General features: G+C 38.3%; 1 protein-coding gene across 2 annotated transcripts in view; it reads right to left on the reverse strand.

Annotated features, from left to right (window-relative positions):
* Positions 1-26,598, reverse strand: part of LOC149081715 (uncharacterized) — an 89,213-nt gene that overhangs the window by 9,850 nt on the left and 52,765 nt on the right. For both annotated transcript variants that reach the window (XM_089237132.1, XM_089237131.1), the window contains exons 2-5: positions 4,939-5,081; positions 2,739-2,812; positions 2,356-2,464; positions 1,916-1,940 (exon numbers count right to left, since the gene is read on the reverse strand). In XM_089237132.1, coding sequence (XP_089093258.1) covers positions 1,916-1,940; positions 2,356-2,464; positions 2,739-2,812; positions 4,939-5,081 — 351 coding nt within the window. The remainder of the gene's footprint in view (positions 1-1,915; positions 1,941-2,355; positions 2,465-2,738; positions 2,813-4,938; positions 5,082-26,598) is intronic.

Here is a 26,598-nt window from a genome sequence, read left to right on the forward strand (position 1 = left end):
CCGATACATATCTGTCGGCATAAATCATAACGAGAGAAAGAAAGAAAGAAAAAAACACACATATATATAACACCAAGAAATAAGTGGCAACAGGAATGGAATTGATAAACAAAAACATTTAGCATTTAGCAGCGTATGCAAGATAAAAGAAGATTACATTACAGATAATTTAAATCTTCTTGAGTTAACAACCAAGATTTTAAATTGAAAAAAAAAGATGTACATGAAGATTGTTCTTTTATTAACTGAGGAAATAAATTAAATATTTTGGGAGCTAAATAAAGGAAAAATTTTTGGGAACGAGTTTTATTTGGCCTTGGCACCTGTATAGTATGACGTCTAAATTGCATTCCAGACTTATGTAATTTCAGATTGAGATGGCCACTTCTTTTATAAAACATTTTTAAACTTTTATAAACGTACAAGTGTTGTAGAGGGAGTAGCTTTAATTGATTGAAAAGTGGAAATGTATGCGCGAGTCTATTTTTACTCAGAATGATACGGATGAAGGACTTCTGTGTGACAAAAAGTGAAGAAAGATTGCTGAAGTACGTCCCACCCCAACATGTAATGCCGTAACTCAATCTAGATTCTACTAACGCAAAATAAAGAAGTTTTAAAATGGATTGGGAACATTTATTCCTGATAAAGTAAAATTTCCTAATGTTCCGATTTAATTCTACACTCAAATAATTAATATGTGTTTTCCAGGATAGTTTTGAATCTAAAAAAATCCATAAATACTTAAAGGTGTCTACTCTATTTACAACTGTGCACATACAATCCGAGATACAGCCATCTGTCATAGTGCCCGAGTGGCAAGATGCTCATCTACCATCGTGAAGGTTGTTGTCAGGGTCCCGGGTTCGAACCCAAGGGAGGATATAGGTAAGATATTTTCCCTAACGAACTCGAGGCCACCACCGATAGACAGCGCCTTCACTTCTAAGCCATCTGTCATAGTATGATATTTTAGGACATCGAAAGTACCAGAACCAAATAACATATATTTAGTTTTATCTGTATTTAATTTCAAATTATTATTTCTAAACCAGATATTTATTGAGTTAAGATCATTTTGCATGTTATTCCTCAAGTTGATTGAAGAGCTTTCAGAGTAACAAAGAGCTAAATCATCAGCAAAAGCAGTGATTTTTCCTATCAAATTAAAGTTACACAGGTCATTTATATATATTAGGAGTAAAATAGGTCCAAGTACTGATCCTTGAGGTACACCAGATTTAATTTGTCTTTTAGAACTCAAAACGGAATTTACTTTCACACTTCGAACTCTGTTCGTAAGATACGTTTTGAAAAATTTAAGTGGCAAACCCCGAATTCCTGCATATTCTAGTTTGGTTAGAAGAATACTGTGATTCACGGTATCAAAAGCTTTGCTGATATCTAAAAATAATGACGCAACTTTACAATTATTGTTATCTGCTATATACACATTTGAAAGAAAATTAACAAGAGCGTCCTCTGTACCTTTTGCCTATCTGAATCCAAATTGGTTCTCACTAAAAAAATTAATGCTGTCAAGAAATTTAATTATTCTGGATATATACATGCTAACTGTCGAAATTTTCAACCAGATTTCATTTCTGTAAATCCTACCTCCTCTCTTGAGGCACCCATTCCCCACGGGCCGTGCTCGTGTGGGGCCCATGCGTTGATACGGCATTGTCCGTGAATCAAGTTTGGGTCATGACCCGTACCTCACGAATTCCTGGCAGTAAGTGGATTTGTACGACCGATCTCGGAAGCCCTTGCGACCCAAGTTTGGGTCATGCCCTATAGGTTAAGAATCCCTGCTCTAAAATAACAACGAGCGTGCTCGTGAGGTGACAAATTGAAGATGCCTTTGTGTATTATTCGAAATATTTTGAATAATATGATAGAGAAGCACACTTACTCTTTGACTGGAAGAATCCCGACTCCTGGAAGATACACGAGGAAAAAATATATTTTAGTGAACTTCAGAAAAATATCATTTTATCTATGATTCTCTATTCTAATTATCTCTCTATTCACTTTATCTCTAATTCTAATTATTTATTAGAATTCAAAATTACTTATAATTGAAAACATGTACTTGCCATAAATAAATTATTATTTTTTTACATACCAGAAATAAATTTATGACTAGAGCCCGTAAGTTTAGGCATTAAAAATGATCAAAATAGGAACTAAAGAAAAGGAATTTATAATTAATGGAAGGAAGAAAAGCACCTAAAAGCTACGATATTAAGGCTAATTAATAATTATCAATTCCAAAATAATTATTTTACTCAAAAATACAAATTACATAATGTAAAGTCAGTGAAATATTAAAGAATGTGTATGATAACGTACTTCTGACTTTCAACACCAGTCCTGGGCATGTTTTCAACAGGCTCAACACTTCCATGTGAATCGCTCGATGGATGCTGAATCCATTGATTCTGACTATTTGGTCACCGACCTTCAGATAAATTATATAATAAATATGCATATTTAACTATAACAAAAAAATCAAAATAATAAAGTGATAATAATGGAAAATTACGATTTTATAAATTTATATTGTTTAGACATTAATAATCATAACTATGGAATTTAAAAAAAAATTGACATTCTCGTGACACTGTAAAAAAATTGAGAAATATTGAAAGATAATGAAATAAAATATTTTTATAAACAATAATAGTGTGATAATTCGGAATCAATTATTGACAATTATTGAATACTGGACTCACCCGTAGGCCCTGCCTTTGGGCAATAGAACCAGGCTGTACTTCTGACACGAATGTACCTGTACCATGCTCCCAGCCTAAATGAATAAAACCGCGAATTAAGTTTGGAACAGAAATTCAATCAAATACACTATGTAGGGTGCACATAACTGAAGCTCCTCTGAGCTGTCTACAGCCTAAACTACCAATCAGAAAATTACGGAACTTTAGGAACGTCTTAATATGAAAGTACGGGTAGAATTTTCACGCTCATTTAAAAACTGAAAACCTTTGCGTAGCTTTCGGCGAGCGGAAGTGTTCGTTAAAAAGTTTCATCAGCAAATCACATTCTTGTAAAGAGTCATAATCTTTGTGAAGAAATGCTAATGGAAATGGTTCAGCTGGCGATGTTAAGATTCTCTACCATAAAACCAGAACAATTTAGACATATGATTGCAAAAAAAAAAAAATTAGTATGTGAATAACAATTAGCGAGGGGAAATACCCTCTAGGTGGTAAAAATGCGGAACCTATTTTTACTTCCTCTCAATTTTTTTCCCCATTCATTCATTAAAACATTCCCATAGTTTTGTAGCTTTCTGATTAATAGTCACAGCTGTAGATAGCTCAGCGCAGGTGAACTTCACCCATCTTCTAAATTGTATTTCATCACCATCGTGAATGGATTTTTGGTTGAAAAACTCCAAAATATATTCATTCATTAAAATAAATTCGTTCAGAAAACATCCGTACTGATATGACAAACCTAGACTAGTGTTTCTCAACCGACGAGCCGCAGCCCGGTACCTGGTCCTGATATCATTCGTACCGGGCCGGTCGCGAGTGATTAACCGTTTCATATTTCCTCATTCATTTTCCGTTGGTCGTGTGTTTGACCGAGAATTCAACTCACAAAAATGAATGAAACCGTTCCGCGGGCTTGAAAAGGTTGAGAACCACTGACCCAGACAAATATAGGAGCTAAACTAAATTAACAGTTTTCGATGCAGTCCCTTGGTTCTGCAACGCACTTGTCCGCTCCATCTTCCCTTTTTTGTTATCCCTACGAAGTTTTACTTCTCTTCAAATCACTTATTTTTATATCCTTCCAGGGGTGAGTGAGTTGTGCCAAAAGAGTGTGTGTGCATGTGTACCTAACAGTGTGCGTGCGTTTTCCAGTGTTGTGTGTGAAGTTACCACTGCCATCTATATTTCAAATTATAATTAAAATGTGATGATTGAATATTCATAAGCCTGTTGCTCTATGCGGCTAAACTTAACGGAATTATCTGGCTTGTGTTGAATGCAATACTGGAAGAAATCAAGCTAAACAGAAAAACTTACTGTTAAAAGTACTGTTAAACTCAACAACTAGTCTATTCTATATTTATGAGTATCCGGACACCCTGAAATTCAAATATGCGATTATTTCCCCTGGTATGGTTCATGTGCATAGCATTTTTTTTTAAACACAATATCGTATTGTGACATTATGGACATATCTGCTCTGCCTACTCTGTTGTAACAATTTGGCAAAGGCCTATTTCCAAATGACCAGGCATCGTACCATACTATTCTTGCCGTAAGCAGCTTCTTTTTTGAAATGGGTGTTCAGGAATCAAGCTAACTTACTCAGAGCCATATCCCACGAACAAGGCTTCACTTCAGATAGATTGACACGTGAATTGGTCCTCATTGGGATGCCTTAATCCTCAGCTACTACTAAACCACTCATGCACTTCGTCCAGATTCCTCTGCGGAACATCTAATGAATTGGTTCATGTTGAATGTGCGTGTACGTGTTGCAATCTGACGGAAGTTTGTTTCTGTATGTTTGTTGTGTGTAATGCCACCATCTGCCACCAGTTTTTACTCTTAAAGCCGGGTTTTCCTAGGATAAGAATTTCTGCGTCGTGTGCAGCGTGAAAACGCTGATTGGTTAAAAACCTGAAATTCAGGTTTTTTGACCAATCACAGTTTTCACGTTGGACGAGCAGCAGAAAGCCTGCTCCTAGAAAAACCTGGCTTTAGTTGCAAGACGGCAAAAATCTATGAGCTAAAACTAGTTCTATTGCGAGAATTATTTTGATTTAAACATTAGAAATTTTAATACAGAGGTTATTAGTATGTGTAATAGATCAGGCATTGGGGTGAAATGTGCCACAATCCGTGATTTAATACGTATAAAACGTAGTCTAACACTTTATTGTAATCAAGACTTTACCTCCTCGAATGGAAAAACCAAGCGGAGCGTTGATGGCCTTCCGTCGAAGTGTTATCACCTTGATTTGGCTGCAGCTTTGGTAAGGTACTCCGGGTGGATAATCCCGACGGTATCCGTTGTGTGAAGCAGTTCTACGCACAGAACTACAACAGAAATAAAAGAGGGGACATTAGAAAAACATAAATATATACAATTTTTCATAAATTCATCGTAATAACCGATGCAAAAAATGCATTGAGATCAATTGTATCACGTTATTGTTTTTATACAAATACAAAGGCAAAGATCCCAACGAGGTGGCTGAAAAGAGATACCCATAAAAAATAGCGATTTCAAATACAACTAAAACACAGCAACCAAATATAAGAGCAATTATCGCGAGAGAACAAATACACACTAAAATAATACTAATACAAACACATGATTATGATAACATAGTCATGTGATAACGCTGCCCATATAAAAAATTTTAATTGTCTCATCTGAGTATGGATAGCTTCTCGATATTTCTCAATATGTTTATCGGTTTTCTTTTTTAAACGTGTCAATTGTGTTAGAATTCACGACCCCCGGAGGAAAGCTATTCCATTTATTCGCAACCCTATTAGTGGAAAACTTCCTGTGACACCACAATCTGGAACTGCCCCTTACTGAGAACGATGTAGGTGTATCCTTCTCGAAGCAGTGAATTGACGATGTATTAATTCATAGTCCATGTTATCCACTCCTGAACATTTTAAAAACGACCATATATCCACCCGATATCTGCGTTCTTTCCAATTTAAACATATTCAAGAAATCAAGTTTTTCTTCATAGCTCAAGCCAACAAAAACACGCTCTGCACCCCCATGGCTCCCCACATCCTGGAGCAGGGCCCCCAGGCCAGGATCTTATGTGGGGCCCCCAACCAGACTTTCACGGGGCCCCCTTTATGATGAATTTACAGCGTGAAAAACAAAAAATGGTGGAATAATATATACATTCACTTCCGTTGCCTCATAAAACACTGTTGAAGAAACATTTTACTTACCTTATCCCAAAATTCTGCAATACATTAACACCAGAAATCACTCACAATACTAATTTATCATCCTTTAAAAAATGTGTCAAGCAATACATGTTCTCACTTGATGGTATAGAAAATTGTTTTAATGTTTTTGTCTTGCTCATATAATTTTTCTTTTGATGACAAGGGGGGGGGGGGAGGTTTGAGGAGGTTTTGCGTCATCAACCCACCCCTTTTTGAAAATATGAAATATTCTAAGCTGCTGACGAAATTTTGCTGACGTGGGGGGGGGGGGGTCCAGTGTTTCGATGATTTTTGCTGATAAGCGGGGCAGGGCCCCTACCCCGCTTGACTGAAAAGACAAGGGGCCCCTACCCCAAACATGACTGAAAATCTGTTTACGTAATACTTGAATGGCCCCTAAGGCAGAGTTCTTCAACATTTTTCCAGTCGCGAGCACTACATGAGCCCATCATCAAAAGAAGAGCACCCTTACGGCAAGTTTGACATACGAATGCATAAAATGACGATGATTATCAATCATTAAATGCAATTACTCCAAGGTGTTTAATTGGAACGTTGATCAAGCGCTCGCGAGCATGAAAAGCGGACACGAGCATCGAGAAATTCAGGGGAGTACCGTCAAAGCCTCCTAGAAATACAGGAGTATCTAGGAGGCTTTGGTACCGTGGTGGTCGAGAGCAGCGGGTTGAAGATGCCTATACTACAATATCAGAGATTTTGCACTGCTGATGTTTCATTTACTTTTGATAGATGGCAGCAGCAGCAGTATAAATGTAATCAAGTCAGATTTCAATTTATTGAGTTTGGACTCTGCTTCATAGATGGCAGCACGTGTCCAACAATTTTTTTTTTTTTGACAATTAATCAACAATAAAATATTAAAAACATAAAATTTCCGACATTTATCCAGAAACGATTATAAGACGAAAAAATCAAATCCGAAATGAATATATATATATAAATTTGTTTTTGAAATCTCAAGAGGACGATGTAAATCAGTGATTCCCAACGAGGGCGTTAACGTCCCCTTGGGGGCGATAGAAAGTTGCAGAGGGGCGGTGGAAGCTGCGGGTGTAGCATAGGATCCTATGGCTTAGAGTGCGTTGGGGGCGATGGGAGAAAAAATGTCTGAAGAAGTGGACATCAAAATGTCTTTTGATGACAAGCGGGGGTTGGATGCTTACATAATCAACCACCCTTTATGAAAATATGAAATACTCTTGATAGCATCTTACTCAGTGCGCAAAAAACGAGAAAAACCTTTCGCTAGTGTTTGTGGGCACCTGAACTAACATTCTCTCTATTCAGAAGTCCCCTACAGAGCCACATGTTTCACGGATCCTTCAAGGGCTCAGGAAATGTGTCCGGGCCGTTTAAGTGCTCTGTAACTGTGCCACGCATCACTCAAGTGATCCGTAATTATGCCACGGATCACTTAAGTAATCTGGGAATGTTCCGGCGTAACCTGAGTGATGTAGAACCGCACTAGGGGCCGCTTAAGTGCTTTGAAACTGTGCCACATGGGCCACTCAAGGGATCTTTAAATGTGCCACGGATTGTTTAAGTGTTCTGGAACTGCGTCGCGGGTTACTTAAGTGATCTTTGAATGTTAAAGTGGTCTTTGAGGCCTACTTCAGTTATCTGAAAATGTGCCACGGGTCATCTAAGCGATCTGTAAAAATGTACCCCTTAGTTCATTTTTACAAAATTGGGTTTGAGGGGGGCAAAAGCCACATCAGATAACCTTCGGGACCACATTTGGTCTGCGGGTCAAGGGTTTACCATATATGGCTTAAAGGGTGGGTCACAATGAATTTCTTAAAGAGAAATTTTAAGTTTTTCAAATAGCATTGAAATTAACAGAAATTGATTACAATAATGCTGAAAATTTTGTGACGTAATACTTGAACGGCCCCTTACTTAATGCTGAAAACAAATGCGCAAAATTTATTGTGAAATTAATGACACAAATGCTAATTTTATAATCAAAATAAATAAAAATGAATGAAAATATTTATTTTTTGAACGTCAAGAAACACGCAACATGCACAAAGACATGTTTCGGTTTCTTTTTCCTCCCGAGTCAATGTCGCTCAAGAGGAACGAGCATGGCCCCACGATACGGCGGACATCGTGCCCAAGGACGTCGCCGAATATCTTATTACGTAATGACACTACACTACAACAGCAATTTAGGAAATAAGAAAAAGAATTTCGAGTCGTGCCTGTGAGTGACCAATACCATATATATATACACACACACACACACACACACACACAAACGCTAATCATCCGCTCCGATAGACCATGGGGGGAAAAGTAAACAAATAGAGAGAAGAAACAATCAAAATTAATCTCCATCTTTAGACATCGGAATTCCATCGATAGGAAAAAATGTTTCCTCCGCCAAACGTACACATACATACACAGTTTCATGTACGCAATCGTCGTCGTATCGAACGTATCCGTCTCCGCGAATAGCAATGCAATGCTGCATTCGATCGACCGAATAAATTATGGATGTTGTGACAAAATATGCGAACTTCTCTTTGTCTAAAACTGTGTTTCCACAACCTGTGGCACGCGTGCCTCTAGTGCAGAGGTCTTCAACCCTTTTCCAGTCACGAGCACTGCCAGCACCCTTCATAGAAAGAAGAGCACCCTTATATGGCAATTTTAACATACAAATGCATGAAATCAAGATGATTTCAATCCTTGAATGCAATTTTTACGAGGTGTTTTAATTGGAACATTGGTCTCGCGAGCTCTCTCTCTCTGTCTGTCTGACCCCTTAAAAAAAAAAGTCTCGCCACAGAAAGCAACAGACCTACAAACAATACAAATGTAATTCAATCATAACACATCACTCACTTCACTTCTGAGATATAGATGGCAGCACAAAAAAATCATACACAATACTAGATACGCACTCAGACTGTTAGGTACACACACAGTTACACTTCTGGCGTAACTCACTAGGTAGTAAATCGCCCATAGATGGTGATAGACCCAAGTTGTGCTTGGTTTGAAAGATGTGTGCGTGTCTCTCTCTCTCTCTCTCGAAATCCAATACGAGCATCGAGCACTTTGGATACTTCAGGGAGCACCGCGATGCTCACGAGCAAGGGGTTGAATATGCCTGCTCTAGTGATACGCAGATCTATAACATACTTAAAGGGGAAAGCACACATTCTGCGTATTTTTAATTTTTAAGGATATAAGTTCCAGCCCGCATTTTCTAATATATTCCTAGGAGTACGCACGCTATACTACACTCTTCTAAGGGGGATACTCAGTTTCCTATACATGTCCAGAAGTAAGCAAATTTCCTACACGCATAGCCAGATGCACCCAAGCACACCTATTACTCATTTGTTAAAACAGGCGCACGCTCATATGTATTTAAAGAGGGAGTATATATGTAAACTACGCATTTCTAGGGGTACATAGGCCTCATAAGCATTTCTAGATGTAAACAAGCTTCCTACGCATTTTTAGTGGTGAGTATTTCTAGAAGTACGCACTCACACCACCGCTCATTCTTTGGGAAATGCAAGTCTCCTTCCCATTTGAAATATAGAGGTGGGGTATGCTCGCTTCCTACTCATTTCTGGGGGGGGGGGGAGTTACGCATGCCGGGATGTATAGAAAAAGACATGCTTCATACACATTTCAAGAGCGTCATGTACGCAGCCTACGCATTTCTGAGTAAACCTCATTCGCATGTTAAAAAGTAAACAGGCTCCTACGACTTTTTAGTGATGGTGATGGAGCACGCATGTTTTTCTCAGGGGTAGGGGTTCCATGACTTTATGGATGGGTTTTCTTTCGATTTTCTAGTTTTTATTGGAAAAAGAATAAAAAAAACCTCGGCTCAAGGAGGTACCCCCCCCCCTTACTACCAATGCATGCGTGCACATCTACCACACATGTCTAGGCAAGTCTCCTACAAATTTCTATAGGGTACGCAAGCTTTTTTGCGTATCTTGGGGGGCGTTTCGAACGTGTTTTTGGGGTACTCGAGCCGCCTGAACCTTTCCAAGTGGTACTCGAAACATGAAAGTTTAGGATCTAGACTAAAGGGTTCCAAAAAGTTGAGAGAGCTCTGATCTAGACTAAAATTCCTGTATGAAGTACTCGATATAATTCTCCCACAGCGCGCGCTTCGTATAGAGCCCATACCAAAACTTCTAATATCATATTAACCACCTGACATATAATCAATTCCCTTAGGATTACTCAATTCTCATTTCTCGTCACGTAGAATTCATTATATCAAATGTACGTTTTAAAGAGGAGAAGAAGAAGAAGAAGAGGGAGGGCGACGTCCTATATTTTTGTATAATAAAAGGGAAAAATACTGAACATGCACCGTATATAAATATATAATTAAAAATGGCTGCCATCGGTTTTTTTTTTTTCTAAAGCGGTCATCTTTTGTGATGGGCAACGGAAGCGGTGTGAGGAGGATGACCCCTCTCTCTCTCTTTCCTCACTGTTTAGCATCGAATCGAATTACGTTATGCACGCATAACTGAATTAATATCAAAATGGCCACACCTATCCTTGATGGCAAAAAGAAAACGAAAGTGTATTCTTCTTCTTCCGGAATTGTTATTATTATTTTTATATTAATAAGAAAAGAATGTTTTCTTATTTCCAACAGAAAGCCATATACATATACAAACGCCACAACAGACAAAATGCCCAACGAGGTGGCTGAGAAAAGATGCCCATGAAAACTATGGATGTTGAATACATATCTAAACTATAACAAAAATACAGAAACCCAATAAGAGCAATAAAAAACGAGTAATTATGATAAAGTATAAATAAACTGGCAAAAATGTTTGCAGAGCTGCCTTCCCTAGTTTTGGGAATAATTCCAACTGAGCACATACAAAAATGGTATCTTTTAAATCAAATATTTTTGAAATTGCATTTGAATACGTGCGCTGGCTGGCATTTCGCAATGAAATCATCTTGCACTGAATTCATAGAATTAAGATCGAAATGAAATGAATCTAATTTCGCAAACAGAAAAAAAAAACTTATCAAAAGCGTCTATACAGTCAATTCGCGGTGAATCGAACTCCGATAACTCGAATATTTGTGTATGTCGAAGTCTTCATTCAGCCCCCAAAACTTTTTCTTTTTTTTTTTAATGTTAAAATTTTCCCTTAACTCGAAGTTTTCGGGAGTGAGAGAAATTTAAAAAATAGCACTTATTAATATAAAATTTAGCAGATTTTTTCAGTGGGTTCATCTTTCTGCTTGCAAAAAAGTGAACGAGTTTCTCACGTAAGGGAAGACAAAAAAAAAAAAGAGAGTCAGTCAAAAATCACTGCATTTTTTCGCAGAAAATAATCTTGCAATTAATAATGAATATTCATTAATATATGAGTATCATATATGCGTCCGTTTCCATAATACAGTATGTACGTAGAGTTTGTTTCTAATATGATTAAATGTCCAGTAGTTTGACATGTTTTACTGATACGATATTCGTAAATGGTGCTGTTATTTTGGTAAATAAATAACATATTCCTTTTTTCCTATTCTGAAATCGGAATTCTCCCGATAAGTCGAACTAACGATGACTTGAAGTATTTTGTCAGAAACTGCACATTCGATTATCGAGATTGAGTGTGTCTTCTGAATCTCTCCAAGCTGGGAATATTCAAATTTCACGCATCACATTTCTGCGAGAAAAGTAAAAAATTGTATGTGAAAATGTAAATATGATTAGTTTTTTGCAACTGAAAAAATAAATTTTTCGGATCATTTGAATTTTCCTGAATAACCAATCAGAATGTTAAAATTATTTCTTCTCCATCTCACACCCCTGGCTAAGAACGACTGCACTAATCGCTAGACATTTCACAGAACTTCAATGAGCTGCGAGAAAGGTGTGCATTCTTATTATTGTCCAATAACCAATTCCTTAACCTTAACCTTTTCATAGGTATTGACGAGAAATCTTGACTCCTTAAAAGCCTTTTATTTTGGCAACGACTATCCAAAATATTTTTGTAAAGCGAATTTTTTCCAGGGGGTTTTTAGAGATTTCTACTTGAAGGGTTAATTGTTGCTCCACGAGGAAACACTTATTTGGTTTCCAGTTTCCTCAACGCTTCCTGAAATGTTTCATTTACTGTCGCCCATCATTCCAGAATCCATTTTTCTCGAAAGAATATACAAGAAATTTAAGAAAATTTTAAAAATTTGAATTTTTACATGGCCCCAGGTCCTGTAGGGGCCGTTCAAGTATTACGTAAGTAAATCTTTAGAAATTTTTTATCCCCCCTCCTTGTCAACAAAAGTCAGGAATACGCTGACCCCTCCACCCCTTGTCATCAAAATTTCGTCATCAGCTCTGCCCTTCTGAATCCTAACTCATATTTTCATAAAGGGTGGTTGGTGACGTAAGCATTATCCAACCCCCCTCCCCCCATTGTCATCCAAAGTCAGGAAATCGGGAACCCCCCCCCCATCGATGATGACGTAATTCTTGAACGGCCCCTAGGTCGTAATTAATAAAAGAACTGATACGGTATGAGATATTAAAAACAAGAGAAAATCTATAATTTTAGCATCGAAAAATTAACTGAGTTATAAAATCTTAAATTCCGAAAATTCAAAGCAAACTCTGACCCATCGCCCCAACATCCTGAAACAGGGCCCCCAGGCTAGGATCTTTTGTGGGGCCCCCAACGAGATATCCACGGGCCCCCTTTTATGATGAATTTATAGCGTAAAAAAACAAAAAATGGTGAAAATCGTCTCGGGCCCCGGGGCTGGAGCCTTGTCAGCCTACCCCTTGTGGGGGCCATGCTCCGACCCAGTGGTTGAAATCGCACCACCATCTAGCGTAGTCTTGTAAAAAAATTACATTGATTTCAGTTCTGGAATTTCTACTATGCAATATACAATACAAAAAAAAAATTTAGTCACAAAAATTTTTATTTTATTATGGCCCGTGACGGTTAAGCAAATCAAGTAAGTGGCCCGTGTCAGGAAACTGAATTATTTGAGTGGCCCACACTGAACAAAAGGTTGAGCACACGTGGTCTAGCATGTTTCCATTCTTCGAAAGTGAGGCAGGTTTTTTTGACGTTGCTTTCGAATTCGTCTCCACCTTCTTTAGAACCACTGTTGATTAATGAAATTGTCGACCCTGCAGTTCCAGTTTTGCTCGAGGAGAGAAAAAAGTCACACTGGGCAAGGTCAGGGCTGCATAGTGGCTGTATTCGCATTCGATGTTTTCTTAGGCTAAATATTGGGCGATGTTCTGAGAGAGAGAGAGATTCTTCTGCATATTGCACCACGAAAACGCAAGTAAACTCACATTCCCGACGTTGTTGTTGCCCAATATTTGCGCCGACAAAACATCGAATTTCTACCGCAACCACAATACAGTTCTGACCTTGTCCAATTTTTTTTCCTGTTTCCGCTCATCAAAGGCTGTTCGTAAGTTGAAGACGGTTTTGAAATGAATTCAAAGCCGTGTTTCTGTTTGGAGATTTTTTGTCAATATTACGCACATACAAGTTTTTTTTTCAAAAATATAAAATACAATTTATGTCACAATAATATAATATTTTTTTTTTGTAATATAAAATGCACGAGCCCCCGAACTGGCATGATTTCACGCATGTTGATTTCATTCAATAAAATAAAGTTTGATCTGGCACCCGGGGCAACAGACCGCCTGCTCCCCCTAGTGGCGGCCCAGCAAGGGAGCCCCGGGTGACAAAAGTTTCAGAACCTAGGAAGGCCCCTCTTGAAGACGGGCAAGGACCATGATCAAAAGGATAAAAATATAAACTTGCAAATACAATAGTTATATTGTATATGAACAGAAACCAGTTTTCTCTCGATTCCTACTACCATTAATATTTCACTTATATGTAAATAAATGAAAACATCTCGTGTAGAGAAAGTGAACGTTTTAGGGGCATATAAATAAGCCAAATTTGCAAAGATGGCGGAGAAGAGAATCGTGATACAGCCCTTGTGTGTGGCATACTTCTTTTCTCGAAAAGGCCAAGCTCTTCTGACCTCCAACCAAAGAGAATGGGGAAATTCCAGATTCTACCTGCCGAACCCTAGTGCTACAAACAACCATCAAAACAACAGGTACATAATTCGAAAAAGAAAGAGAAGAAACAGGTTCAAAATACGAAGAGGCCAAGAAAGAAATGTGATTCCGACTCTCGGAAACTTGCGCAATGGTTTGTTTTGGTGTTTGGATCCGTGTTTTTTCTTGGTCTGGCCGTTCAGTTTTTACAAACGAGAGACTAACTACATCAACCCACTAAAGCCCTTTACCATTGTAAAAGTTATGGGCCCTGCAGCGCGTTGAAAAAAGAAAAAGAAGGTGAAATGGATAACCTTCGACATAATCTCCGCAGAAAAATTACTTCTAAGTACGAATTGAAATGGGCCAATGGTATAAGATTATGATGATGATGGCCCGAGAGGATCGTGGGCGTCGGACTACGAGGTGGAACTTTAATTAGTACGAGAGAAATATATACGGAAACGATATAGCGTGTCAGGTTCGAGTTGTTTCCTCAAGAATAACAAGCCACACACTTGTGCCAGTTCTATCCCCCAATCGTAAATTTAGATTCAGCTTCCAAATGATTTCAGTGAAACCTTTCCGTAATGGATAGTTTCGACATTCCTTTTTCAATGCGTCCATGTTTTATTGCCTAAATCCCTTCATTTCTAAGATTAAAATCTTCCATTAATGCCCAAGATGGGGTCATTTCGGCCCCGGAAGGTTTAAAATAACCTTCGCATTTAAAAGTGTTTCATTTTAACTGTTCAATGGCCAATTGGGAACATCGGTTTTATTTAGTCGGAAATTTAGTCTCTTCTCGTTCATGAAAGCACGTGATTTTTTGTTCCCTGAAAGTGTTAAATTTGGCCGCTGTGGTGATCGAATGGTCATAGTGACGGACTCGCATCACGAGGATCCAGGTTCAAACCCCACCGTCGTCACAGTGGTGGTCGGCTGAAGTCGGTCTTCTGTGGTTCCCAACTTCAAGGTGCGAATGCGGGCTGATCTCACCATTGAAAATTCTCGCCACAGAGAGCAACAGGACTACAATAGTACAAATATTCATTCATTTTACTTCACTTCTGAAATATAGATGGCAGCATTGAAAAATCAGACACAACGCTATATACGCATTCAGACTTCCTCTTGGGGGTCATTCAAGTATTACGTCAGCATCGAGGGGGAGAGGAGGTTTCGGATTTGCTGACTTTTGATGACGAGGGGGGTTTGAAGGTTGCTCATGTCATCAACCACCCCTTTTTGAAGATATGAAATATTCTAAGCTGCTGACGAAATTTTGCTGACGGGGGGGAGGGGGAGGGGTCAGTGGTTTGCTTACTTTTGCTGACGGGGGGGGGGGTCAAAAATGGCTGAAAATCTGCTTACTTGAATGGTCCCTTAGGTACACACACACACACACTCATACTTCTGGTAGTAAATTGCCCATGGTGATAGACCGGAGTTGTGCTCGGTTTAAAAGCAAAGAAATAATTGTTAAATTTGAAACTTGATTTACAAAATATAAAAATTTCATTCGCGTTTCAGGACCTATGTCATAAATTCAATTTCTTAAATCAACCGTTTTTAACGAAGAAAATTTTCTTTTTAATTTTAATGTTGTTTCTATGGACAAAAGCAAGTCCAAAAAACATAAGGAATTTTTTTCTTGATCTCTCTAAACTACATCAGAAGGGGGGGGGGGAAGAAAACTATGAGAATCAATCCAAATCTGAATTTAGCCTGTGAAAGGTTAAGAACAAAAATTACATTTCTGGAATATCTTTTGTGATCAAATAAAATTGCGATTAAGAAATTACTAAAAACCTCAAAAAGGGCAAAAGTTATATGTGCTGATTTTTCAGATATTTGGAAGTGATATCCACTTTTTAAATTAATTTATAAATGATGATATGCCACTAGAGCAGTGTTTCCCAAAGTGGGCAATATTTCCCTCTGGGGGGGGGGGACGGTGGAAGCTGTGGGTTTAATACAGGATGCTATGAGTTGGCTTGATTTGGGGGCTGCCTGATAAGAAAAACATTTTCTGAAGAAGGGAGTGGTGGAACAAAAAGTTAGGAAAACTATATACTAGAGGCATCAAATGTCTACCGAAATAATTTTTTTAATTAACCGTATTAATAAGTGATATTTACCGTAATTATAAATCATCGGAGAAAAATGACTCAATAATACTTTTATCACTTTCAAATAAGTGCCAATTCCACCATTTTTGAAAGTTAAAAAGTGTGTAATTTTCAAGTAAAAATGCAAAAAAAATAAATAAATTGCTGTATGGTCAATCGTGGGAATGCGATTGTTGTAGCACATTGGAATGGAACTGATTCATAACTTACAATTTATGCACTATTTTTCCCGAGGAAAAGGGCTTTGAAAGTCGAATTTCTTGGCCTATTCATTGAGAGGCACACTTAGTTTTTAAAAACAGTTTTGTTGGCTGGCATCATCTACAGAACTTTTTTTGTAACAAACACGCGCTCTTCCAAAAATTGACGCTTTACATTGCCGTATAACATCCAAATATGAGCTAATTGCCTTTCATTTCAATTGTTCGGAATTGATTCTACACAATTAGCAAGTATTTTGCTACAAATATGTATATTTTTGCAGAATACAAGAAAACAGCAATTGCGGTCATGAAAGTTAAATTTTATCCCGGGAAAAAAAAGTGGCGCCAACTAACCATATAATGCTAGTAACACGCAAATAAACATCCGTTCGCAAGCACGACTACGCTAGACAAATTTTTGTATAGGCTTCTCACGTTTCCGAATAGGCTCTCTTTTTAAAATAATATTTGCTTTATTTTTCATGAATAACATAACAAAATTTATTTGTCCCCAGTGCCGTAACTAGATATTCCTGTGCCCTATGCAAGAATTCGCATTTAGACCCGGTCCTGTACGGATGCACCTGCCTGTTTACGACACCGTTTGTCCCTATTAAAATAAAACTATACGAGTTAAGGTTTACAATTAATTACAAATAAGAGTGTATATTTTGAAGCCGCGGAAGTCACATTTCGATATGGTCAAATCACTCAGATTTCCAGTGTTACTCGTCGAGTGTTGTGGGATTGAAAATCACAACAATGGTAGAATAGAGTAGTACCTCGAGTTAAGGTTAAAGTTAGTCTCACAAGTTATTACTTGTATAATGCAAAATTCGTATCCCGATTTGAACTTCAATTCTCGAACTCTTTAATCCATTTCGCATTCCCCCGCAATATCAAAAATCAATTAGCCTGAGCGATACGGCACCGTACACTCTGCACCAGTTTTCTTCAATCATATCATTGCGTTAAAATACATCGCGTAACTTTACGCAGTGCCGTCTCAACGCATGGGCCCACCCGGGCGTCGAGAGAAGAGAGGCCTCACAAAAATGGAAACTAATTGAAATTTTCGAGAATTTTCCAGGTAGGGCCTCAGAAAAATCAATTGGCCCGGGGGCCCATGACACTCTTAAGACGGCCCTGACTTTACGGGCCGACGAAAATGGAAGAAATAATTTGCGGACCGACAGAAACTGGATAAATAATTTGTGGGCCGGCAGAAAACAAATAAGAGAAATAAATTGTGGACAGGCAATAAATAAGTAAAGAAACGAGAGAAATAATTTTTGCGAACGGGCAAAAAATGAAGAAATGTAACAAATGATTCGCTGACAGGCAAAAAAATAAAGTAAATGGAAGGAATAATTCGCTGACCAGAAAAAAATAATTAGAAATAATTTACTGTCGGCCAAAAAATACTGTATATATTTGTATTATTTCACTTCAATAGTAAATGAGGGAATATCGTTGGTTTGCAACGCATCTACTTTGTCAGCAAGCTAAAACGACAACAATCCTAATGAAAAGACCGAGAATCTGCTAGCATTAACCCATTTGCGTACCCAAGGCCGTAAGGGAGGAGGTCCCCTGAAATGTGAGAAAATGCCTAAAAAGAGGAGGGGGAAAGATGGTCAAATACATTATTTTATCACTTTGGCCCCCCTCCGAACGAAATTTCTGGCTACGGGCTTGGGTACAGCTTAACAAGAAAAATTATTTTCGGGAAAAAATTTTTTCGGGCACACACAAATGGGTCAATATGTCCTATCAATTTTACGGGAACTAATAATTTTATCGGCACGGATTGTATAAGTACCAAAGGCGTCGGAATATTTTTGTTTCACTACCACTTGGTTTTAGACAAAAAAGTGTTCGTTATGTAAGGATATGCCCCGGCCTTGAGTGTGAGTTAATTTCGTATATAAATTTCTTCGAGTAAATCGAAGTTTTTCCAAGCAAAAGAAGAAACCATCATCTTTTCTGAGAAATCGAACACGATCATGAGGAAAAAAGGAGCGTGAAAAATTCGGCAGGTGTTAAATTATATTTTCCACAGTAGAATGACGTGTTCGAAAGAGTCACGAGCGGTTGTACGTAATTCATCTAGTGGCAGTGTTTGCGTTTCTTTTACATGAAAGGCATGCTGTATAGCATGATTTATCAATTTCATCGATTTTCTTTAGATCACGGTAATTCCATCCCTGACTGGGTATTTTTTTTTTTTTATTATATTTTGTAACAGCTGTAACTATCCGAAAAACTACGCAATTCCTCGTTTTCTATACTTCCAGCTGTTTCCGTTGTTTATCGAACATTCTAGACCGTATAAATAAACCACAAAACTTAAAAAAACCGCACTATGTTTTAAAAAGAATATCGCGTGTCAAAATGCACTAGGACAGCGTTTCTCGATCTATGGTCCGCGGACCAGAGGTGGTCGTAACCATGTTACAGGTGGTCCGCAAGTAGACTTCAGTTCTCATTGAATGAGAATTCATTCAGTTGTGAAACAAATCTTAGTAATATCTCTTGGGTTCGATTAAAACTAGACCCTCATACTTTGAGTAACCATATTTCATGAAAAAATTTACGGGAAATTCCCATCCTATATATGAAATATCGCTAATTACCGCTAAAACATGCAATTCTCAATTAAATTGCTGATCATTGCTGAAATGAATGAAATTAAGGACTATTGCAAATCGAAGTAGAAAAATGTACCCCACGAAAGAACTTCAAAACACGGTGATTGCATTTCATTGGGGGGGGGGGGGAAACGCAGAAAATTAAGGTATTGAATATGGCAAGAGGACGTACGTATAACGCCAATTGTCGTCAAAAACATTGTTATAAGTCTGTAAAATTACAATTATTGCTGAAAAATTACCAATGCGAGGTAAGTGAAGGGGACCGATTGGAAAGCGTAGTGAATTGCAGTTCCCAATAGAAAAAAGGTGAATATGACAAATACAGTATATGAATATAAATATTTATAGTCATAATTATCGAAACATCTGAATTTATACAGTTTTAGTAAAGGTAACAGATCAAAATGAATTTTGTATTGACGACTGTATAAAAAAGTAGTCGGTCCAACCAAAAATACAGGAATGTCCTGCAAAATACGGGTATTATAGTCAGGGGTCCGTCGACAATTTTCAGATATTTTACTGGTCCTTGGATATAAAAACGTTGAGAAACGCTGCACTAGGACAATCTACTTCATGCCATTCAAATCTTCTCGTCGCAATTGTGATTGAAAGAAATCAATAATTAAAATACGGCACATACAAGGTGATTCGAAAGTCAGTTCATATTCGAAAGTTCAATAATTTATGGAATCAATACTTGGGTTAAATAATTTATTGTACATAAAGGAATAGAAATGGACACACGCTGGAATATCGAGTGTAATAGAAGACATTGCAGGTGATTAAAAGTGGGGGACAGGGCACGAAGACCTGGGAAAAAACACAGACGTAAATCCTTCGAGTGAAATATGGATGGCAAGAGTGTGACTAATTCCATGTTGCAATGAAAATACCCACAGGACCTTCACGAGAGAGAGGGGTTAAGGCAATGTTTCTCAAAATGCGCGTTGAGGCTCCTAAGAGCGTCACAGATCTTCGTCAGGGGTGTCGCGATATGAACTGGGGATATTGATTTGTGGGGCTATTCAAGCCTCAGCAGATGAGCCATGAATTGGGCAAGGGAGCCACGGGTAACGAAAGTTTCAGTGTCCGTGAGGGACTGAGGGGGGTATCTAGTCCAAGGGTTCGAAGATCTACCTTAATTCAGAGATTGTTTTCACGCTACAAATTTACTAAAAATGAATTTAATGAGTAGAAAGTGTCAGACTGCTTGATATTAAAAGCCCTACTTGAGAACGGGTGGCCAAAAGAAAAAAGTATAGTCCGGGGTGGGGGGGCTCGTTCAGACTGGTTGGCCACAAGGAAGAAATATGGTCTGAATGGGGGTGGCTACTTCAGACAGGATAGCCACAAGGAAAAAATTGTGGTCCAAGAGGGGCCCCACAGGTGAGAAATGGTTTGAAAACACTGCTATCTTTTATCTCAAGAATAGCAACACGAAAAATAAAAAAAACGTATTGAATTTTTTCTTTAATCTGTGTATTATCAGTATTTCTAAATTTATTCTTTCTCTAGAAAACCAAAATACGGGACAAACAAAGGTCCCTGGAAAGTTTAACGGAATACGGGACATTTCGTATACTCAAGATCTGTGGCAACCTCTAGTTTTTCAGTATTAAAGGGAACTGAACTTATCGGATTTTTGTACTGAGAGGGATTGATCTCGAAACGTTGAACCCGCTGTATGATTCTAGGGGCGAGACAGCAATATATGATTGATTGATGATTGATCGGACTTATCTAAAATACCATGATAGAAATCAATTTAATAAATATAACGATCAGTCAACCAGAGTCGGTGAAAATTCGCCGCGTGCCCCATCAGTCAGTCAGTCGGAATCCCCCGAAGAACAAACTGGTCACGTGTAGCTTCTCTCATCAGACACAGACAGGTAAAAAAAAACAAACCAACAACAGAGAATCTGTAGGAATGGGAGGTCATTACACTTTACTGCTTCTACTAGTGGCAGACAGAATGCATGCATCATTTGACGAACTGCCTGCTGCTGCTGCTGGTGTTTTTGCACACTACTACTCGAAAAACTTCTAATAACGCGAAAAAAAAAAACAGTGAAAAAAATAAAACTAGTTAGCTATAGCTAGCTAGTTAGAGTAATGGAGGGGGAAAAAAAACCCTCCATTTTTTGCACTTAATATTTTACTGGTACGAGAGCAGGTTTCGATTACGGTGTCGTGGATTTTTTGTTTTGTTTTGTTTTTCGGATGAGGTCGACGCAGACGTTGACACACCACATTCCAGAGAAGGTCGGTCGGGGCGAAGAGATTCAGAGTGCAAGTATTTTTCAAGGTTCCTCTCATCAGTAATTCAGCTAGTCTAGTTCAACTGAATCGTTTGCGCCAGCGTTTCTCAACCTATGGTCCGCGACGATGGCATAGGTCAGGGGTTCTTGGTCGCGACAAAAACTTGGGTTGTGGGGGGGGGGGGAGGGGGCTTCTGAGAGATGGATCGTACTACGAACCCACTTACAATCCAGGAAAAAATTCACGTTTCCAAATTAATGGGAAATGATTCTGAGAAATATTTCTGAAAGTGATTGAAATATTTGTAAAACTCATCTCATAAAAAATAATTCAAAATTGAAGAGAGAAACTATTCCAGAATTGAGGGGAAAATAACTCAAGAATTGAGGGAAAATAACTCAAGAATTGAGGGAAAATAACTCAAGAATTGAGGGAAAATAACTCAAGAATTGAGGGAAAATAACTCAAGAATTGAGGGAAAATAACTCAAGAATTGAGGGAAAATAACTCAAGAATTAATGAAAAATAACTCACGAATCAATGAAAAATAATTCTGAAATAATTTTTCCGTGGTGGTCCGTTAAATTGTTTCAGACATTTTACTGGTCCTTGTTTCCAGAAAGGTTGTGAAACACTGGTACTATGCGATAAGCCATTGTTTGAATAGTAATGGAGTATAGAATTTTATGGAATCAATCAAATGAATATGATTTATTAGGTCTTCAAGTTCTTTGAAATAGAAATGCCACACACACCGTAGCTAATGGCGACATTCTGCCTTCGGATAACTTTTTTAAAAGTGTATTTTACACAAAATACATGTTTTCAGCCAAGATATGATATAATTAGGGTGACCATACGTCTGCTATTTCTCGGGACAGTCCTGGTTTTTTCGGTTTTTCGGGATGTCCCGACTTTTTTGCAAAAATGTCCCGGTTTTTCAAGTATTTTCTACAGACAAATTGACATTTTATTTTTCAAATCAACGATTGAAATTATCTTCCCAACTCAGGAAATACATTACGATAATTACGACTACAAATAAGAATAGTCATCTCACATATTTGTCATGTTTTTTTTAAAACTCACTGCAATTCGAATTGGCGCTTCATTTCCCGCGATTGGCTACTTTTCTGTGATTTTACCACGAGTTGGCAATTGTGCTTACTTTTAGCGTTGCTTTTGGCAATAATTGGCATAACCCCGTATTTTCCCGTATTTTTCTCGAGCAAATATGGTCACCCTAAGTATAACCTCTTCACACCTAATCCAAAACTGGCTTTTTTTTTAATTTTTTTTTATTTATTTGTATTTATTGTATGACAAAATGCGCTTTAATCTCTTCACGTACAAGGCTTTGACAAGGAATTTGGTTTATCTCTATTTGACGAATCAGCGAGACGGCATCTTCAACCCGTTGCTCGCGAGCACCATAGTGCTCTCTGAAGCCCCCAGAGTGCTCGATGCTCGCGTACAACTTCGTGCTCACGAGCACTTGAACAACGTTCCAATAAAACAAGGATTGAAGTCATCCTGATTCCATGCATTCGTATGCCGAAATTGCCGGGATGGTGCTCTTCTTTTGAAGATGGGTACGAGCAGTGCTCGTGACTAGATAAAGGTTGAAGACCTCTGTCCTAACCTAATCACACGTCATAAAAAGGAAGGACGGGGAAGAAAGATATATAAATGAAAAAAGTATAACGTGAATAAGGTAGTAATCTTTTCATCCTCACCCTACGTGTTATCTTTTGCTCTTACATGTACATAGTAGAAAGATGCATTATATGTGTAAAAAAATTATTAACAAGATTATAGAAAAAGGAGGGAAAGAAAGAGCAATTTCCGTAAGGATGATGTTACTATAGAGCAATGATTCCCAACGTGGGCGTTAACGCCCCCTGGGGGGGAGATGAAATGTTCCGGGGGGGGGCGGTAGAAGCTACGGGTATAACATAGGATCCTATGGGTTAGATTGCGTTGGGGGGCGATGGGACAAAAAAGGTTGGGAACCTATGCTATAGAGCTTACTGATGGCAAAAAGAGAGGGAAGAAAGCACAGAGAACTTGTTTGAACTTGTTCGACTGCTGTTTGGACGAAATATTACGCCCGTGATCGTAAAGAGGTTAAACAGAAAAAAAATTATTTAATTAGTTTGGGTCGATACCTTTACTAGCACCCAGGGCCGTAACTAGGATTTTTGCCGCTAGAGACAAACATTATATTGCCGCCCCCACAACTTTAAAATTTGATAATTTTGTAATGGTGTGTTCTTTGTTCCCACCTAAAACTGCCACCCCCATAAATTATGTCACCCGGGGCAGTTGACCCCCCCCCCCCTCCCCACTGCCACCTCTAGTTACGGTCCTGCTAGGACCATTTGAGTTGCACAGAATTTTGATACAAGATTAGCTTCCGTCGTTGGCGGTCTCATAACATCGTTCTCTCTAACCCTTATTTTTGGAAGAAGTGGCCACGGAATGGAGATAGTTTTTATATTATGTTATCCATGGAGCCAATTGTTCTTTCCGTAGAAAATACTCATAGGCCGCTTATAGAGCAGTGGTTCTCAACCATTGGAAGCCCACGGCCCGGTTGATTTCTTTTTTGCGAGTGGAAGGCCCGGCCATACACACACGATTAATGGGAAATAATTGTGTAAAAATGAACCGGCGGACCACTCACGACCCGGTTTGACTGATGTCAGGGCCCGGCGGTTGAGAAACACTGGCGTAGAGAGTAACCCGCCAACTTGGGGTAGATAAAAATATATTTTTGATATTTTCTGGATTTTACTACTTTATCTATAGTAAGATATATAGATAAAGTAGAATATATATATATCTATTCTATATAACGTGGAAGTATAACACTTACTCTAGACATCGCACATTATCATGCTTTCGGGATATAAATGCCTACAGAATCCGTAAGAATTCCGGAGATCCACGTAATACAATACATAATCCACTGAAAAAAGGAAATTTATGCTCTTAAATCAGCTATGAGTAATGAGTATATTTTTTATCCTATTCAAGGGTTTCTGAATGTTTATAGTGTGTACGCCTGATTGGCACTATAAAGCGTGATAAACGACAGCTGATGCACAACCAAACGTACCATTCCACGAACAAATAAAACGAGCCAAGCTCTTTCCCCTAATCTTTATTAGGTGACAGAAAACACTTGACAGTTATCCAAAATAATATTGAAAGCAATAGAAAAATTGTTATCCATACTTTTTAAAAATTATAGTACTTGTACAAAGATTATAGCACTGCACACGTTCATAGATCCGGGCCGCACGTTGCGTACCCTGTGTCAGGAATGTCAGGGTACCCGAAAATATATGACGTTCTTTCTTATTATATAGGAAATATTTGACAACACTACTACTTTATCGCACGCCATCTCCGGCCATATCACCATACAGCAGTTTACTACCGATCGGGTTGAGTCAGAAATATTCTTCTGTAGAGAGAGTCATAATATATTACCGTACACTCGACTTGAGCATGGATGGGACTTTGCAAGGGCATATTAAGAAGGCGCCATCTATCGGTGGTCGCCTCAGAGGTCAAGTACGTACAGTACTTTATCTATATATCATAGTTTCCCGACCTTTTTTGTCCCATCGCCCCCCAACGCAATCTAACCCATAGGATCCTATGTTAAACCCGTAGCTTCTACCGCCCCCCTGGAACATTCCATCGCCCCCCAGGAAGCGTTAACGCCCACGGTGGGAATCACTGATCTATATCCTTCCCAGGATCGAACTCGCTAACCTGACGGTAGCTTTCATGGTAATAGACGAGCATCTTAGCATGAGATCTCCGATTTGACACTACTATCACTGAACACTGTATCGACATTGCTTATATAACAGCAGGAAAAACCATATGTGCTAAATAACGCAATGATCAAGCAAAATACACTGCGTTAAAAAGTGAAAATTTACACTAACTGAAATATAAAAAAAAATCAATCATTTGCTTTACTGATTAACATGCAAACCGTAAACATACACTGACATTTTTTCCCTCAAAATCAGCAATTAAAACAGATTGAAATCAAAGAATCCTTGACATTATGAGAAGGAATCTTTGATTGTAATCAATCTGCGCATTTTTATCAAACTAATCAAAAATGCTTGGCTTCCGACAGCTAATTAACCCATCGGTTATGAAGACATCTCAACTTCCAAATTTCTCTCCGTTACCATCAAATACGTTTTCCAATATACCCTGTATATGAATGATGAATTTTTAATGATGAACTCGTGGATGTAACTGATAGAAAGACGTTAAATCAGAGCGGAACATAACTGATGCCATCAAATAAATAAAACATTCGCCTTGTTTAAAAAATAATAATAACATTTCTCTCTCTCTCTCTCTCTCTTTTAAAAGAGATGTATTTTTCTCACGAACTCGAAACCTAAATCTGAACGATGACATCTCAAACAATGTTTGACTATAGAAGCTAATTCGATGAAAAATCGTGAATATAACTTCTTTTCTCTAAAAGAAATGGATCATCTTTTTTCTCCTCTCAGCTCGAAACACAAGAGACAGAGAGAGATAACACAGACACTGTGAAACTGGATCCAGAATTTCAAATTACACTAGCTCAGTTCACTTAGTAAGTCAACGCACGTATTCAGGCTATTTTCTTGAGCAACAACATCAACTAACTCTCACGTGGAGGATCACTATAGTCGTGTCCTTGGACGTCTTCCTAAAAAAAGATTCCACCCTTAAAAAGACGTCTTCGGCCCCGAAGGCAAAGGAAGGGGTTCCTCTGCGCTGCTTCAATACATTATACATGGAAAGAGAAGACTCTGGATGATATTCTTCAACGGTCCACCGGTTGGAATTATGTTTGTGCAGAAAGAATACAAGAAAATGATGGCGAGAGGGGAAAAGAAATAGATTGTATTCACGAAGACACGCACAGAGACATTAAGACACGCTTCCATGGACCGTGAACTCAATAGCAATCACGTTATACAAATATAATCGCACGAAATAGAAGGATCTGGAGAAAAAGAACAAAACCGATCACGGCATATCGATCAATATACTCGTATATATGTGTATGCTTATACATTAAATTATAGATCTCAAGAAAATTGTAAGGATGGACAAAATGAACTGGGGACGGGACGTGTATTGTGTGATATTTCGGTAGCAGCAATGACAGGAGATAATGTCATGTAACCCCATAGTTTGAGCATGAATTTTTCACATTATGGCTTATGTTCAGTAACAACAATGAGAATAAAATGATGGCTA

This window comes from Pholcus phalangioides, unplaced genomic scaffold (assembly GCF_987345545.1).
Source record: "Pholcus phalangioides strain wild (caught in Gottingen) unplaced genomic scaffold, Ppha-v1.0 ptg000009l_1, whole genome shotgun sequence".
Classification (NCBI taxonomy): domain Eukaryota; kingdom Metazoa; phylum Arthropoda; class Arachnida; order Araneae; family Pholcidae; genus Pholcus; species Pholcus phalangioides.